Source organism: Salmo salar, chromosome 18, assembly GCF_965601325.2.
Source record: "Salmo salar chromosome 18, fSalSal1, whole genome shotgun sequence".
NCBI lineage: Eukaryota > Metazoa > Chordata > Actinopteri > Salmoniformes > Salmonidae > Salmo > Salmo salar.
The window spans coordinates 13,200,001-13,215,034 of record NC_138308.1 but is presented as its reverse complement, the minus strand read 5'-3'; the positions used below and the strand labels follow the sequence as shown (position 1 = coordinate 13,215,034).

The following is a 15,034-nucleotide window of genomic DNA, read 5'->3' as shown; positions in this document are numbered from 1 at the left end:
TTCACATGTTCAACATAACACATTAGAGGTCACTGTATATCAGCATTGAGATGAAAGTGTTTCTGAAGTGACATACGACAATGTGTCTATGCGTTCACGCTATGTCACTAACCTGTGTGTGTGTGTGTGTGTGTGTGTGTGTGTGTGTAGGTGTAGGTGTTGACGCTGTTGACGAGACGGTAGAAGAGGGGTGCCCTGCCCCTGAGAGTTTTAGAATAGACTACACGCCCATGTAAGTGACTGCTCATGACTGACACTGTAACCCATTTTATGAGGGAGAGATACTTTTGTGCGCCGGGCAGTTGACAATGTCTCAAAGAGTAAACCAAGACATCTTTGGGTTAGTTCGATTGGCTTCCTCTGATTTGGATGTTGTTCACTTACCCGTCTCTTCAGGAGTCCTTACTCCAGCACCATAAAGGAGATGCTGACAACGTTTGGGACGGCGACCTACAAAGCTGGGCTTAAGGTGCACCCCAACGAGCAGGACCCCCGCGTGCCCATCATGTGCTGGGGCAGCTGTGCCTACACCATCCAGTCTATCGGTAATACAGACACACACAGACAGGAAGAAAAAAAAGATGATTGACAAGAATTAGAGAACCAACATAGTTTAAAGTGATATGAAACCCATATCAAAGGTGCACATGTGGGATTGAGTCTAGGGCTGTTGCGGTGACTGTATGACCGGCAGTCATGAGTAAAATTCCACATGACTGTTGAGTCACGGTCATCTTCTTTAATGCACTCTGGACATGTTTTGGTAGTACCCAACTTGCTAACTACCATCAGGTCCTAATGGCCTGGTACTCAGGGCTCTATTGTTACCATCAGGTCCTAATGGCCTGGTACTCAGGGCTCTATTGTTACCATCAGGTTCTAATGGCCTGGTACTCAGGGCTCTATTGTTACCATCAGGTTCTAATGGCCTGGTACTCAGGGCTCTATTGTTACCATCAGGTTCTAATGGCCTGGTACTCAGGGCTCTATTGTTACCATCAGGTTCTAATGGCCTGGTACTCAGGGCTCTATTGTTACCATCAAGTCCTACTGGCCTGGTACTCAGGGCTCTATTGTTACCATCAGGTTCTAATGGCCTGGTACTCAGGGCTCTATTGTTACCATCAGGTCCTAATGGCCTGGTACTCAGGGCTCTATTGTTACCATCAGGTCCTAATGGCCTGGTACTCAGGGCTCTATTGTTACCATCAGGTCCTAATGGCCTGGTACTCAGGGCTCTATTGTTACCATCAGGTCCTAATGGCCTGGTACTCAGGGCTCTATTGTTACCATCAGGTCCTACTGGCCTGGTACTCAGGGCTCTATTGTTACTATCAGGTTCTAATGGCCTGGTACTCAGGGCTCTATTGTTACCATCAGGTCCTAATGGCCTGGTACTCAGGGCTCTATTGTTACCATCAGGTCCTAATGGCCTGGTACTCAGGGCTCTATTGTTACCATCAGGTCCTAATGGCCTGGTACTCAGGGCTCTATTGTTACCATCAGGTCCTAATGGCCTGGTACTCAGGGCTCTATTGTTACCATCAGGTCCTACTGGCCTGGTACTCAGGGCTCTATTGTTACCATCAGGTTCTAATGGCCTGGTACTCAGGGCTCTATTGTTACCATCAGGTTCTAATGGCCTGGTACTCAGGGCTCTAAAAAAAACTGAATTAAAATGAGGATTGTGCCGTTATACAATACATTGCCTACCGCAAATTATGCATTGGAGAAAAACATAAAACAAAACTGATTTAAGATGTCTTGGTACATAATTGGTCTAGCCTATACTCCAAAAGTAAAGACATTTGAGGAAGGACAGGTGCGTGTGGACTGTGTTATGCATACTGGATGGACTGGTTACCTTATGCTACACTCCAACATGTATATCCATGAGTCTGGGAGAGAACCTACAGCCCTTGGCCATGCTATTGCTTCATTGATTGATTGTGCAGGGTTGCCTACAATTAGTGAATTTGTATCTTATTTTGAATAGCCTAATAATAGGGATATCTCACCACCGTGCGTTTCCATCTCCTCTTTCCTATATTCCTTTATTGAGCACGCAGACGGGCTGTCAACAGTTTAGTGATAATATGTTTAGTTGCGAAAACATGTTGATGTTCATGAACAGATTTCCATAATCAAGCACTGTGTTTGCTGCAGGAACAAGATTGGAGAGCCCATGGCGTACAGGGTTTTGGCGGAATATCACCTGTCGGGCAGCGAGAGCATGCTCCTCAAACAGTGGTTGATGCATGGACTGAATTAAGTGTTTATTTATTTCTCAGCTGCTCATATTAAGCACATGATCCGCTCTAAAAACCAAAGTAGCCTACAAAACAGACCGGCGGGAAAGGGCACAGCCTCCGTTCACTGACTAGGCTGTTTGAGTGCATACCGATGCCATCTTTTTCCCCTTGTCTCTGTTCCTGCCCATTTTAAAATTGTTATTTTACTAATAAACTAATGTTACATATTAGTAAAGACCAGATAAATAGAGAATAGTCTGATGGGTGAAAATATGATCACTTGATGAGAGAGCAGCTGTGCAGCCTGAGGCAAGGAACGGAGCGCAGGGTTTTTTAGTTTTTGCTGCTTGTTCAAATCCTCAATAGACTGTAGTCGCACCATGCAGCCCATATATCTTTTGATTTCTAAGACATTCTGAGGTTTGTATCATTCACCACTAAAACATTATAGGACCTGTTTCAAATGATCACTTTTACACTCAACATAGCCACTTCATATGCGCACTCGCTCTGTAATGGGGGAAAAATATCCTTTCTATTTTATTCAGCTAAGTTCAATTATATTCTTCTTACTGTAAAACCCGATTAAAATTGAATAATGGCATGCTCATAAGTCTCTCATATCTTGTCAGCTAAATGAACAAGCCTACAGCATGGAGCATAGCCAGATAACATAAACCTACAGTCGGCCAACTCAATACATTCTCTTCATATCGTAATGTATCTTTAGACCTGACTAAAATAAATAATGGAATTATTGTGGTGGTGTAAATTTAAATGGATTTATTAGACTTTAAAAAAAAAATGTAGATGTTTCAAAGGTGCGCATAAGCGGCTTGCATGCATGCATGGAGGCCTGGAGATGCTAGACCTTTTTATGTTAATTAACGGTAAATTACCGCGGGACCAGCAGTCTTTTGCATGACAGTAACCGACTGACAAAATGTCGGCCCTAGTTAAGTCTTCATTATTTAATGGGTCAATTAATATGTTGCTGAGAATGGTCCACAGATGTCCAATCACAACAATCGTTTCTCTCATTGTGATGTTCAACTGACTTTTTTTTCTTCCATTTTCTAGAGCGACTGTTGGTGGATGAGGAGAAGCCTTTATTTGGAAGTTTACCTTGCAGACAGGTAAACGACAGCAACCTCTCCTTCTAACCTATGAGTCACTGGACTTCTAGGAAGTAGTGTTATGTGGAGAGGTGAGACATATTTGACACCGGTGTTTGTGTGTGTGCAGGATGACTGCCTGAGCTCCCTGGCCAGGTTTGGCTCAGCGTGTTGGACTGCAGCCTCTCAGCCCTCTGTGCAGGGCCACTACATCAGACTGGTAGCAGGTAGGACAGACACTGTCAACGGGCACCTGCAGGACCAGTAGGCTGGTCCTTTCAGTGCCTGAATTCAAATTCACATGTTGTGTTAATGTTGCATATGTTGAGGCTTTTTTTGGTCTAGGCATTTGAGTTGTATAGTTTTATTGATGGAGGGTGTGTGTGTGTGGTGTGTTTTGTGTAGCATTAATTCCAGACCCCCAGGTGGAGACCTCTCCCTGTATCCTGGACATAGACATGTTGCACCTTTTGGTGAGTCCCTGTCCATCAGACATACAGAACCAGCCAAAAGTTTGGACACACCTACTCATTCAAGGGTTTTTCTTTATTTTTACTATTTTCTACATTGTAGAATAATAGTGAAGACATATATGGAATTATGTAGTAACCAAAAAAGTGTTAAACATATCAAAATATATTTTAGATTCTTCGAAGTAGCCACCCTTTGCCTTGATGACAGCTTTGCACACTCATGGCATTCTCTCAACCAGCTTCATGGGGTAGTTACCTGGAATGCATTTCAATTAACAGGTGTGCCTTGTTAATTTGCGGAATTTATTTCCTTAATGCGTTTGAGCCAAGCAGTTGTGTTGTGACAAGGTATGCGTGGTATACCGAAGATGGCCGTATTTGGTAAAAGACCAAGTCCATAATATGGCGTGTCCTAACTTTTGACTGGTACTGTACATGCCAAGTGGTATATCATATCTCTGAGCTCCCAGATCATACGCGAACCAATTGTTGACTCTGACCATAAAACATTAATTATGTTTACATACTGCTATACTCATTTCATATGTATATACTGTATTATATTCTACTGTATTTTAGTCAATGCCACTCTGACATTGCTCGTTCTGATATTTATATATTAATTCCATTATTTAATTTTTAGATTTGTGTGTGTCGTTGTAAATTGTTACATATTACTGCACTGTTGGAGCTTGGAACACAAGCATTTTGCTACACCCGCAATAAGATCTGCTAAATATGTGAGAGATGTGAGCAATAAAATATGATTTTTGTGCATAAGTATTAAGTCAACACCGATCCCTCTCTCAGGTGAGTGTGGTGCTGTCCTACGGGTCGGTCCATTCCCAGGACTCTTCAGGGCTGAGCGTAGACGCTGTCCAGCTGCACTTCTTCCACCTCATCACTGTGGCTCACATGGTCCAGATGCTGCTCACGTCAGGCCCAGGTAAGGAGAGAGAGCACCCTACACCTGGACAGGGTGTGTGTGTCTGCATGCATATTAAAGTTCTCTCAACCTCAGCTAAAATCTTACCTTTTGGATAGTTGAAGAGAGGGTACTTACGAGTCGTGGAAGTTAACCACTGTCAAATGTGAAGCGTGTTTGTACGGCGTAGAGAAAGGACCAAACATGTACATTGTGTGTGTGTCAACAGAGGAGGTGACCATGGAGCAGGAGAGTGGGGGAGCAGAGAGGGAGGAGGAGGAGGACATCTGCGCTCTCTACAACACCCTCAGAACACACCTGGGCAGGTGAGGCGACACTGACTCTAGCTATGACACGTTCCAGACTACACCCTCGTCTTCCCTATCCACCAAGCAGCCGGCTTTTCCCCCAGTATTGTCGCGGTAATGCGCGCGTTGTGCTTGAACCATGCTGTGAGTGTGATTTTTCTAATGTGTGTGTGTGTGTGTGTGTGTGTGTGTGTGTGTGTGGTGACAGTTCCCTGCCTGAGGTGTGCTCTGGTTGGCACCTGTGGCGTTGCGTGAAGACTGGCATCCTGCCCTACCTGAGAGGAGCTGCACTCTTCTTCCACCACCTTAACGGGGTTCCTACGCCCCCAGAGCTGCATGGTAACTACAACATGGATACACACACACACACAGGGCTGGCACGGTAATTGTATAATCGTGGAACCAATGATTATGGGTGAAGGCCGTGAATAAAAGAGCCGCCATAACCCTTCGATCCATTCATTTGAAATAATATTTGACGCAATAGCGGTAGTGTGAAAGAATGATCATCTGTCTAGATAGCCAACTGTCTCCATCTCCTCCCAACGTACACTCTCTCTCCTTCAAAAATGCACTCCCTTAGATGCTGTAGCCGGTATTATCTGTACCAGCTACAGTAGGAATAATTCTCTGGTTTGTAAAGGTGTAAAAAAAGATGCTGAAATCTGACCTGAATCACCTCTCTGTCTGCTTGGTGAGTGTGGGACATTTTATAAGCAAAAGTTAATCGTCAATGTTCTAAAAACCAAAGTTCGCGAACGTAGAGGGCTTGATTCAATCCATAACGCCAAAGTTCAGCACTATAGCGCGCTTGGAATTTTAAATGTCATTTCCGATTGAGCCGACATGCAGCATTTACCGTGAATCCAGTCTCCCTGTGAATGCGGGAACGTTGCCTTTTAAATTTCAATCGCGCTATAGCACTGAACTTCGGCTGTATGGATTGAATCGAGAGCCAAGTCTGTATGCATGACCCAAAGGCATGACCACTGTGTGATAGATTGTTTACTCCGGTTGCTAGGCAACACAACACAAGTGGGCTACAGCAGCAGAGAGGAGGGGAGAGAGGAGAGACGATTAGCGCGTGCCTTTAATTTTGCAGTTTGAACCGTTATAACGGTGATTGTGGTTATTCCATGATAGACACAGCCTTACACTTATATTCAAGTGTGCGTATCTCACACACTTTTACACTCTTACTGATCTTTGAACACGTACACTGTACCAAACAGAGCCATGCTGTTGGTGTTCACTCTCTGTGTCTCTTCTAGCTCTGTGTCCTGGTCAGTGGGAGGTGCTGTGTGGATACCTCAGTCTGCCCTCCAACCTGCTTCAGCTTTACCACAGTCAAAAGGTGCTACTGGAGCCCTTACTGCACGGGTAAGAGTCTCTTTCGCTCTCTCTTGCGCACGCCAGTAACCTGTCTTTTCTCCTCGTGTATCCTCTGAATGGTTCAGAAGTGCCAGCTGCATGACTGATTGATGTACTGTATGTCATAGCCACACTCTGATGGGGGAAAGTTTATTTCATTTAGCATTTTGTCCTCCTGTCCTGTAGGTGGTGCTCTCACCCAGGTGTACGACAGACGCTCCAGGGAGGTGGCGTTCTCGTGAGGTCAGTGCTGCTATTTTACTGTGATATGATGGGTTGAAGACTCTGATTACTTAGGTCGGATATTGGTATAAATTATTTTGTGTGGTACAGTGTTAATTTTGGCAGCTATTTTCGTTTGAGTCTTTATGACTAAAATACATTTTAGTCATTTCAGACTTATTAGTTTATCAGTCGACTAAAACTCTAGACAATTTTAGTGTAGTTCTAGCCAGTCACGTTAGTTGCATATTAGTCAATGCATTTTATTTCATGAAAATAAATAAGATTTACCTTTTTTAACTTCCATCATATTAAAGGTGTTATGTCTAACTTTGTTTCCCCTTGAGGAAGCTAGGCAAATAACAACTCACCCCCCTCCCCCGCATCCCATTTCCCGGCAACATGGTGGAGATTCGCCCTGGAGTCTTTACTTTTAGTTTTATCCACCAGCTTCAAACAGCTGAAAATATTATATTTTTATTTATTGAATACATTTTACTGCGATTTTAGATTGTGTAGTGATTCTCTACACTCAAGTGCTTGTTTTCTCACAAAAACTGAAATTGAGTGAACAGTGTAGAATTTAAGTAACCGGGAAATGGCAGAGTGATTTCTACATGTTGGACACCTGCCATTTTCAGTTTATGCTCAAGGAGAAGGTCAAATCAAAATAAAATGATTCTTTACATGCTTTGTAAAAAACAGTGCCGAGAAAGAAAATGGAGAAATAATAGAAAAGTTAAACACGTAATAATACATACACAATGAGTAACGATAACTTGGCTATATACAAGGAGTACCGGCACCGAATTGATGTGCAGGGGTACAAGGCAGATATGTTCAAATACTGTAGCCAGGAATAAAGTGGCGGATAGTAAACAGTAGCAGCAGTGTATGTGATGAGTAAAAAAAAGTTAGTCTGAGTAGCTATTTGGTTAACTATTTAGGAGGCTTATGGCTTGGGTGTAGAAGCTGTTCAGGGTCCTGTTGGTTCCAGACTTGGTACATCGGTACCACTTGTCGTGTGGTAGCAGAGAGAACCGTATATGACCTGGGTGGCTGGAGTCTTTGAAAATGTTTAGGGCCTTCCTCTGACACCGCCTGGTATAGAGGTCCTGTGACGTACTGGGACATCCGCACTACCCAAGCAGTTGCCATACCAAGCGATGATGCAGCCAGTCAAGATACTCTGTGGTGCAGCTGTATAACTTTTTGAAGATCTGAGGTCTATGACAAATCTTTTCAGCCTCCTGAGGGGAAAGAGGCGTTGTCGTGCCCTCTTCACGACTGTCTTGGTATGTTTGGACCATGATAGCTCCATAGTAATGTGGACACCGAGGAACTTGAAGCTCTCGACCCGCTCCACTACAGCCCCGTCGATGTTAATGGGGGCCTGTTCGGCCCACCTTTTCCTCTAGTCCACGATCCGCTCATGGACTCTCCCTCAATGTCTTTCTGATAGTAGTGTTGGAGTTGTGCACGGCCACGCAGTCGTGGTTGAACAGGGAGTACAGGATGGGGCTATATGCACGCACTCCTGAGGGGCCCCAGTGTTGAGGGTCAGCGTGGCAGATGTGTTGTTTTCTACCCTCACCACCTGGGGGCGTTCCATCAGGAAGTCCAGGATCCAGTTGCAGAGGATTGACCGCGCCTCTGATTTCCTTAAAAAAGGGAAAATCTGAGTATTCCAACATTGCCAGAAATTTTACTTTACTCCTAATGTTCAGCGAATACTGTAGCTTTCATAGGTTCAATCGGGGAAAAACTGCACGCGTATTTGCGGAACGCGACAAGACAGATGAGTAAAAGAGCACGTAGGAAAATAGAGCTGACATGATCAAAGCAAAAATAGCCTACATGAAAGTAAGACAGAGTTAACATTGTTCTGCGTATCATATCAAAAGATTGACGAGTGACTGAAGTGACTGCCCGGGAGCTGTGTGGGAGAGCAGATCAGCTCAATCAGACCGCGCAACTGAAAGACGTTACTTATGCCAATGAGAGGATTACATTAAACATTCTGCAAAGGCATGCATGCTTATGATTGGACAAAAACGGATGAATAGGAGCTTCATGTCGAATTGAATGTCCTTAAGTCTCGCAAGGAATTCTCGTAACACATTCATGGCCTCTCGTTATCGGCATTAGTTTTCGTCAGGAAAAATATGTTGACCAATGTTTTTGGTCATAGTTATTGTTGACGAAATTAACACTGGTGTGGTTGTTTTTTAAATTTTTTAGAACTGTACAGAATTTGTTGTTGATAGTGTTAAGAGCTCTAGGGCTGACCAATTCTTCCTCTGTTCAGTTTCCCTCGGGAGTCCAACAGCCTGATTGACCTCCCAGATGACTACAGTGCCCTCATAAACCAAGCATCCAGCTTCACGTGAGTGCCCAGCGAACAACTGTCATTGGTTTATCAGAGATGTCGTAGCATAGCCTTACAAAATTACAATCGGGAGCAATTGGATGTCATTGCTCTCCTTACTGTCCTATGGCAGACCTTTTAGATTGAATGTCTATTAATTACAGTTGCGGTCAAATATATTGGACCTATTGCACTTTTCTTAAATAATTCTCTATTCTCAAATAAGTTGAAATTGAAAACTGTTGATCTCCACACCTTATTGGATTTTTAACATTGCAGAACCAGTTTTATTTTTATAAACTTAAGTTTACAATTAATCATTTAGAAAATAAAGACAAATGGCAGGGACAAAATGATTGGCACCCTGGTGCTAGTATTTGGTTGCACAGCCTTTGGCCAAGATAACTTCCGACAAATGCTTCTTGTAGCCATCATTGAGCTTGCTGTACCTTTTCTACTGGTAATTTGGCCCACTCTTCAGCAGCAAACTGCTCTAAATCATCAGTGTTTGAGGGGTGAAATACAGGTGGGAAATACCCGTTTTAAATAATTGTTCTTTTGACTAATCTATTTAAAACGTGTATTTTTCCCTATATAGACACACCCTATGCGTCAAAATCTGAATCACTTCCATAACCTATGATGAGAGCTGAGAACAGCAGTTGGTGGAAGGCACCCCTCAAACACTGATGATTTGTTTTAGTTTGGGACATCCCTAGTAATGTTTAAATACATTGCTGTAATAATTTCATTAAACAGTGTTAGTTTCATCAGCTGTTTTACAACATGATATTAAACACAGCAAAAACTGAATTTTGACTGCATTGGGCCTTTAAGAAATGCGCAAGGGTGCCAATATACACTACGTGGGCAAAATGATGTGGACATCTGCTCATTGAACATCCACATTCCAATATCATGGGCATAATATGGAGTTGGTCCCCCCTTTGCTGCGATAACAGCCTCCACTTTTATGGGAAGGCTTTCCACTAAATGTTGGAACATTGCTGCGGGGATTTGCTACCATTTAGCCATGAGTATTAGTGAGGTCAGGCACTGACATTGGGTGATTAGGTCTGGCTCACTGTTCGGCGTTCCAATTCATACCAAAGGTGTTCGATGGGGTTGAGGTCAGGGCTCTGTGCAGGCCAGTCAAGTTCTTCCACCCCGATCTCGACAAACCGTTTCTGTATGGACCTTGCTTTGTGCATGGGGGCAGCTCCAGACCATTTTTCCTCCTCCACCAAACTTTACAGTCGGCAGGTAGCGTTCTCCTGGCATCCGCCAAACCCAGATTTGTCTGTCGGACTGCCAGATGGTGAATCTGGTCCTCCGGTGGGGCTCAGTTGGCAGAGCATGGCGCTTGTAACACCATGGTTGTGGGTTTGATTCCCATGGGAGACCAGTTTGAAAAAGTCCCCCAAAAAATGTCACATGCACCAAATACAACAGCTGTGAAATATTTACTAAATAAACTAAAGTAAACAAAAAAATAAAAAGTGTAACAATAAAATTATATCAAGGCTATATACAGAGGGGGTACTGCTACTGAGTCAATGTACGGGGTTACAGATTAGTCAAATGTGTGCAGTTTTGGGTACAGTGACTGGATAAGAGTGTCAGCTAAATGACTAAAATGTAAATGAATCGTGATTCATCACTCCAGAGAATGCGTTTCCAGTAGAGGTCGACCGATTATGATTTTTCAACGCCAATACCGATTATTGGCGGACCGAAAAAGCCGATACCGATTAATCGGTCAATTTTTTTTTAGATTTTTTTTATTTGTAATAATGACAATTACAACAATACTGAATGAACACTTATTTTAACTTAATATAATACATCAATAAAATCAATTTAGCCTCAAATAAATAATGAAACATGTTCAATTTGGTTTAAATAATGCAATAACAAAGTGTTGGAGAAGAAAGTAAAAGTGCAATATGTGCCATGTAAAAAAGCTAACGTTTAAGTTCCTTGCTCAGAACATGAGAACATATGAAAGCTGGTGTTTTTTTTTAAAATGAGTCTTCAATATTCCCAGGTAAGAAGTTTTAGGTTGTAGTTCTTATAGGAATTATAGGACTATTTCTCTCTCTACCATTTGTATTTCATATACCTTTGACTATTGGATGTTCTTATAGGCACTTTAGTATTGCCAGTGTAACAGTATAGCTTCCGTCCCTCTCCTCGCCCCTACCTGGGCTCGAACCAGGAACACATCGACAACAGCCACCCTCGAAGCATCGTTACCCAAAGCTCCACAAAAGCCGCGGCCCTTGCAGAGAAAGGGGAACAACTACTCATGGCGAGTGACGTCACCGATTGAAACGCTATTAGCGCACACCCCGCTAACTAGCTAGCCATTTCACATCGGTTACACCAGCCTAATCTCGGGAGTTGATAGGCTTGAAGTCATAAACAGCTCAATGCTTGAAGCACAGCGAAAGTGCTGTTTGAATGAATGCTTACGAGCCTGCTGCTGCCTACCATCGCTCAGTCAGACTGCTCTATCAAATATCAAATCATAGACTTAATTATAACATAATAACACACAGAAATATGAGCCTTTGGTCATTAATATGGAAGAATCCGGAAACTATCATTTCGAAAACAAAACGTTTATTCTTTCAGTGAAATACGGAACCGTTCCGTATTTTAACTAACGGGTGGCATCCCTAAGTCTAAATATTGCTGTTACATTGTACAACCTTCAATGTTAATACATAATTATGTACAATTCTGGCAAATTAATTACGGTCTTTGTTAGGACTTCACACAGTTCGCAACGAGCCAGGCGACCCAAACTGCTGCATATACCCTGACTGCTTGCACGGAACGCAAGAGAAGTGACACAATTTCCCTAATTATAAGAAATTCATGTTAGCAGGCAATATTAACTAAATATGCAGGTTTAAAAATATATACTTGTGTATTGATTTTAAAGAAAGGCATTGATATTTATGGTTAGGTACACATTGGTGCAACGACAGTGCTAAATCATCACCCGTTTGGCAAAGTAGGCTGTGATTCGATCAGAAATTAACAGGCACCGCATCGATTATATGCAACGCAGGACACGTTAGATAAACTAGTAATATCATCAACCATGTGTAGTTAACTAGCGATTGTTAAGATAGTTTTTTATAAGATAAGTTTAATGCTAGCTAGCAACTTACCTTGGCTTCTTGCTGCCCTCGCGTAACAGGTAGTCAGCCTGCCACGCAGGCTCCTCGTGGAGTGCAATGTAAGGCAGGTGGTTAGAGCGTTGGACTAGTAACCGGAAGGTTGCAAAAACGAATCCCCGAGCTGACAAGGTAAAAATCTGTCGTTCTGCCCCTGAACAAGGCACTTAACCCACCATTCCTAGGCCGTCATTGAAAATAAGAATGTGTTCTTAACTGACTTGCCTAGTTAAATAAAGGTGTAAAAAATTGGTCGACCTCTAGTTTCCACCGCTCCAGAGTCCAATGGCGGGGAGCTTTACACCACTCCAGCCAACACCATGTGCAATGCCAAGCGATCTTCGGCTTGTGTGCGGCTGCTCGGCCATGGAAACCCATTTCATGAAGCTTCCGACAAACAGTTCTCCCGTGCGCTTCAGCCCACGGCGGTCCCATTCTGTGACCTTGTGTGGCCTACCACTTTGCGGCTGAGCCATTGTTGCTCCTATACATTTCCACTTCACATTAACAGCACTTACAGTTAACGGGGGCAGCTCTAGCAGGGCAGACATTTGATGAACTGACTTGTTGGAAAGGTGGCATCCTATGACGGTGCCACGTTGAAAGTCACTGAGCTCTTCAGTATAGGCCATTCTATTGCCAATCTTTGTCTATGGAGATTGAATGGCTGTGTGCTCGATTTTATACACCTGTGTGGCTGAAATAGCCGAATCCACTCATTTTGAAGGGGAATCTACATACTTTTGGCCATGTAGTGTATTTGGCCCCAACTGTGTGTTTATGCTCTCCTCGCTCTCCCCCCAGGTGCCCTAAGTCAGGTGGCGATAAGTCCCGTGCGCCCACCCTGTGCCTGGTGTGTGGCTCCATGCTGTGTTCTCAGAGCTACTGCTGCCAGACAGAGCTAGATGGAGAGGACGTGGGAGCTTGCACCGCGCACACCTTCGCCTGTGGAGCCGGAGTAGGCATCTTCCTCAGGTACAGACCCGGTGTGTGTGTGTGTGTGTGTGTGTGTGTGTGTGTGTGTGTGTGTGTGTGTGTGTGTGTGTGTGTGTGTGTGTGTGTGTGTGTGTGTGTTTAAATGTGCGCCTGTATACAGTGGGGTCTGGAATTATTGGATGCCTTGATAAAGATGAGCAGAAAAGGGCTGTATAAAGTAAATAATACTTGTATGCCATAAAAATATATACACGTTATTGTATACTTATACATTTGCTCGGAGAATGAATTTGTCTAACAAGTAATACAAAAAAATTCATCTGAAAGATGATTGGATCCCCTGTTTTCAGTACGCTAGCACCCTCCCCCTGCGAGCCTTTTTCTCAAATGCTTTATGAGTTGGAGAACACATTGGAAGGGATCTTAGACCATTCCTCCATACAGAATCTTTCCAGATCCTTGATATCATTGTCTGCTCTAATGGACTGCCCTCTTCAATTCAAACCACAGGTTTTCAATGGGGTTCAAGTCCGGAGACTGATGGCCATTGCAAAATGTTGATTATGTGGTCAATTAACCATTTCTTTGTGGATTTTGATGTGTGCTTGGGGTTATTGTCTTGCTGGAAGATCCACTTGCGGCCAAGTTTCAGCCTCCTGGCAGAGGCAACCAGGTTTTTGGCTAAAATATCCTGGTACTGGGTAAAGTTCATGATGCCGTTGACCTTAACAAGGTTCCCAGGACCAGTGGAAGCCAAATAGCCCAGTCACATCAAAGATCCACCACCATATTTTACAGTAGGGTTGAGTGTTTTTCTGCATGTTGTTCTTTCGATGGTCAGAGACCTCTATTTTCATTTCACCCCAAGCACAAAGAAATGGTTACTTGACAAAAGAAACTACAGATTTGCCGACGTTCATGAGTGTGCAAGTATAATGCTATCCCTTCTGTTCCAGAGTGCGAGAGAGCCAGGTTCTGTTCCTGGCCGGTAAAACTAAGGGCTGTTTCTACGCTCCTCCTTACCTGGACGACTATGGAGAGACGGACCAGGGCCTAAGGTGAACAACACTGCACATTCACTCATAACATTACAGCAGTGGTTCTCAAAATGGCTTCTCAAACGTTTGGATCAGACACCAGCGCTCATCAGAATCCCCCAGAAGCAACTTTGAGACCCACTGCTGTAAATGTTATTGGTCTGTGCTGAAAGATGTCCAGTAGTGTGTATTGCTGTCCTCCGCTGTTTGAAAGCCTTGCATCTCTGTGTTTTATCCAGGCGGGGGAACCCATTGCACCTGTGCCGCCAGCGCTACCGCAAGATCCAGAAGCTGTGGCGCCAGCACAGCGTCACAGAGGAAATAGGGCACGCCCAGGAGGCCAACCAGACCCTGGTGGGTATCGACTGGCAGCACCTGTGATGTCATAGGTTACTATAGGTCCCACCCACCAGAGTCAGATACACCCCTTCTCCAAACATGGGGGACTCTGCACATGAGAGAGCAGCAGTATGGTGGACATGGCAACAGAGCCCCACCCCTCTCGCTCCTCCCTCTCTCTCCCCCTCTGTCTGGGAGTGGATGAATGGATGTAGGTTTTTCTCTTCTTTTTGCTGTTTCTCCCTGGAAAGAATGTGTTTCTCTATTTTCTTTCTGATTTAATATAAAAAATATATATATTATAAAGCATATAGCTGACACATCGGGCCCCCGGGGTCGGGTGCAACATGAATACTCCAGAGTATAACTTCTTTATAGGAATGTTATTTAATTTCTGCCTATTCAAATACGATTTAAATTATTTCTAAGGTAGATAGATGGCTGCCGTGTTGGATTGCTTTGATACCTAACATTTTGAGTAAGCACAAGGTTTTCATCCT

At 43.7% G+C, this 15,034-nt stretch overlaps 1 protein-coding gene across 1 annotated transcript in view; it reads left to right on the top strand.

The window, feature by feature from the left end:
* ubr2 (ubiquitin protein ligase E3 component n-recognin 2) overlaps positions 1–15,034 on the top strand; it is a 43,228-nt gene that overhangs the window by 26,894 nt on the left and 1,300 nt on the right. Inside the window, exons 33-46 of the mRNA XM_082964719.1 lie at positions 151–232; positions 397–545; positions 3,333–3,388; positions 3,498–3,594; positions 3,773–3,840; positions 4,651–4,786; positions 4,995–5,091; positions 5,282–5,412; positions 6,345–6,453; positions 6,631–6,687; positions 8,975–9,052; positions 13,027–13,197; positions 14,115–14,216; positions 14,435–15,034. The exon at positions 14,435–15,034 is cut by the window's right edge and continues 1,300 nt beyond it. Coding sequence (XP_082820845.1) covers positions 151–232; positions 397–545; positions 3,333–3,388; positions 3,498–3,594; positions 3,773–3,840; positions 4,651–4,786; positions 4,995–5,091; positions 5,282–5,412; positions 6,345–6,453; positions 6,631–6,687; positions 8,975–9,052; positions 13,027–13,197; positions 14,115–14,216; positions 14,435–14,576 — 1,475 coding nt within the window. The 3' untranslated portion in view covers positions 14,577–15,034. The remainder of the gene's footprint in view (positions 1–150; positions 233–396; positions 546–3,332; positions 3,389–3,497; positions 3,595–3,772; positions 3,841–4,650; positions 4,787–4,994; positions 5,092–5,281; positions 5,413–6,344; positions 6,454–6,630; positions 6,688–8,974; positions 9,053–13,026; positions 13,198–14,114; positions 14,217–14,434) is intronic.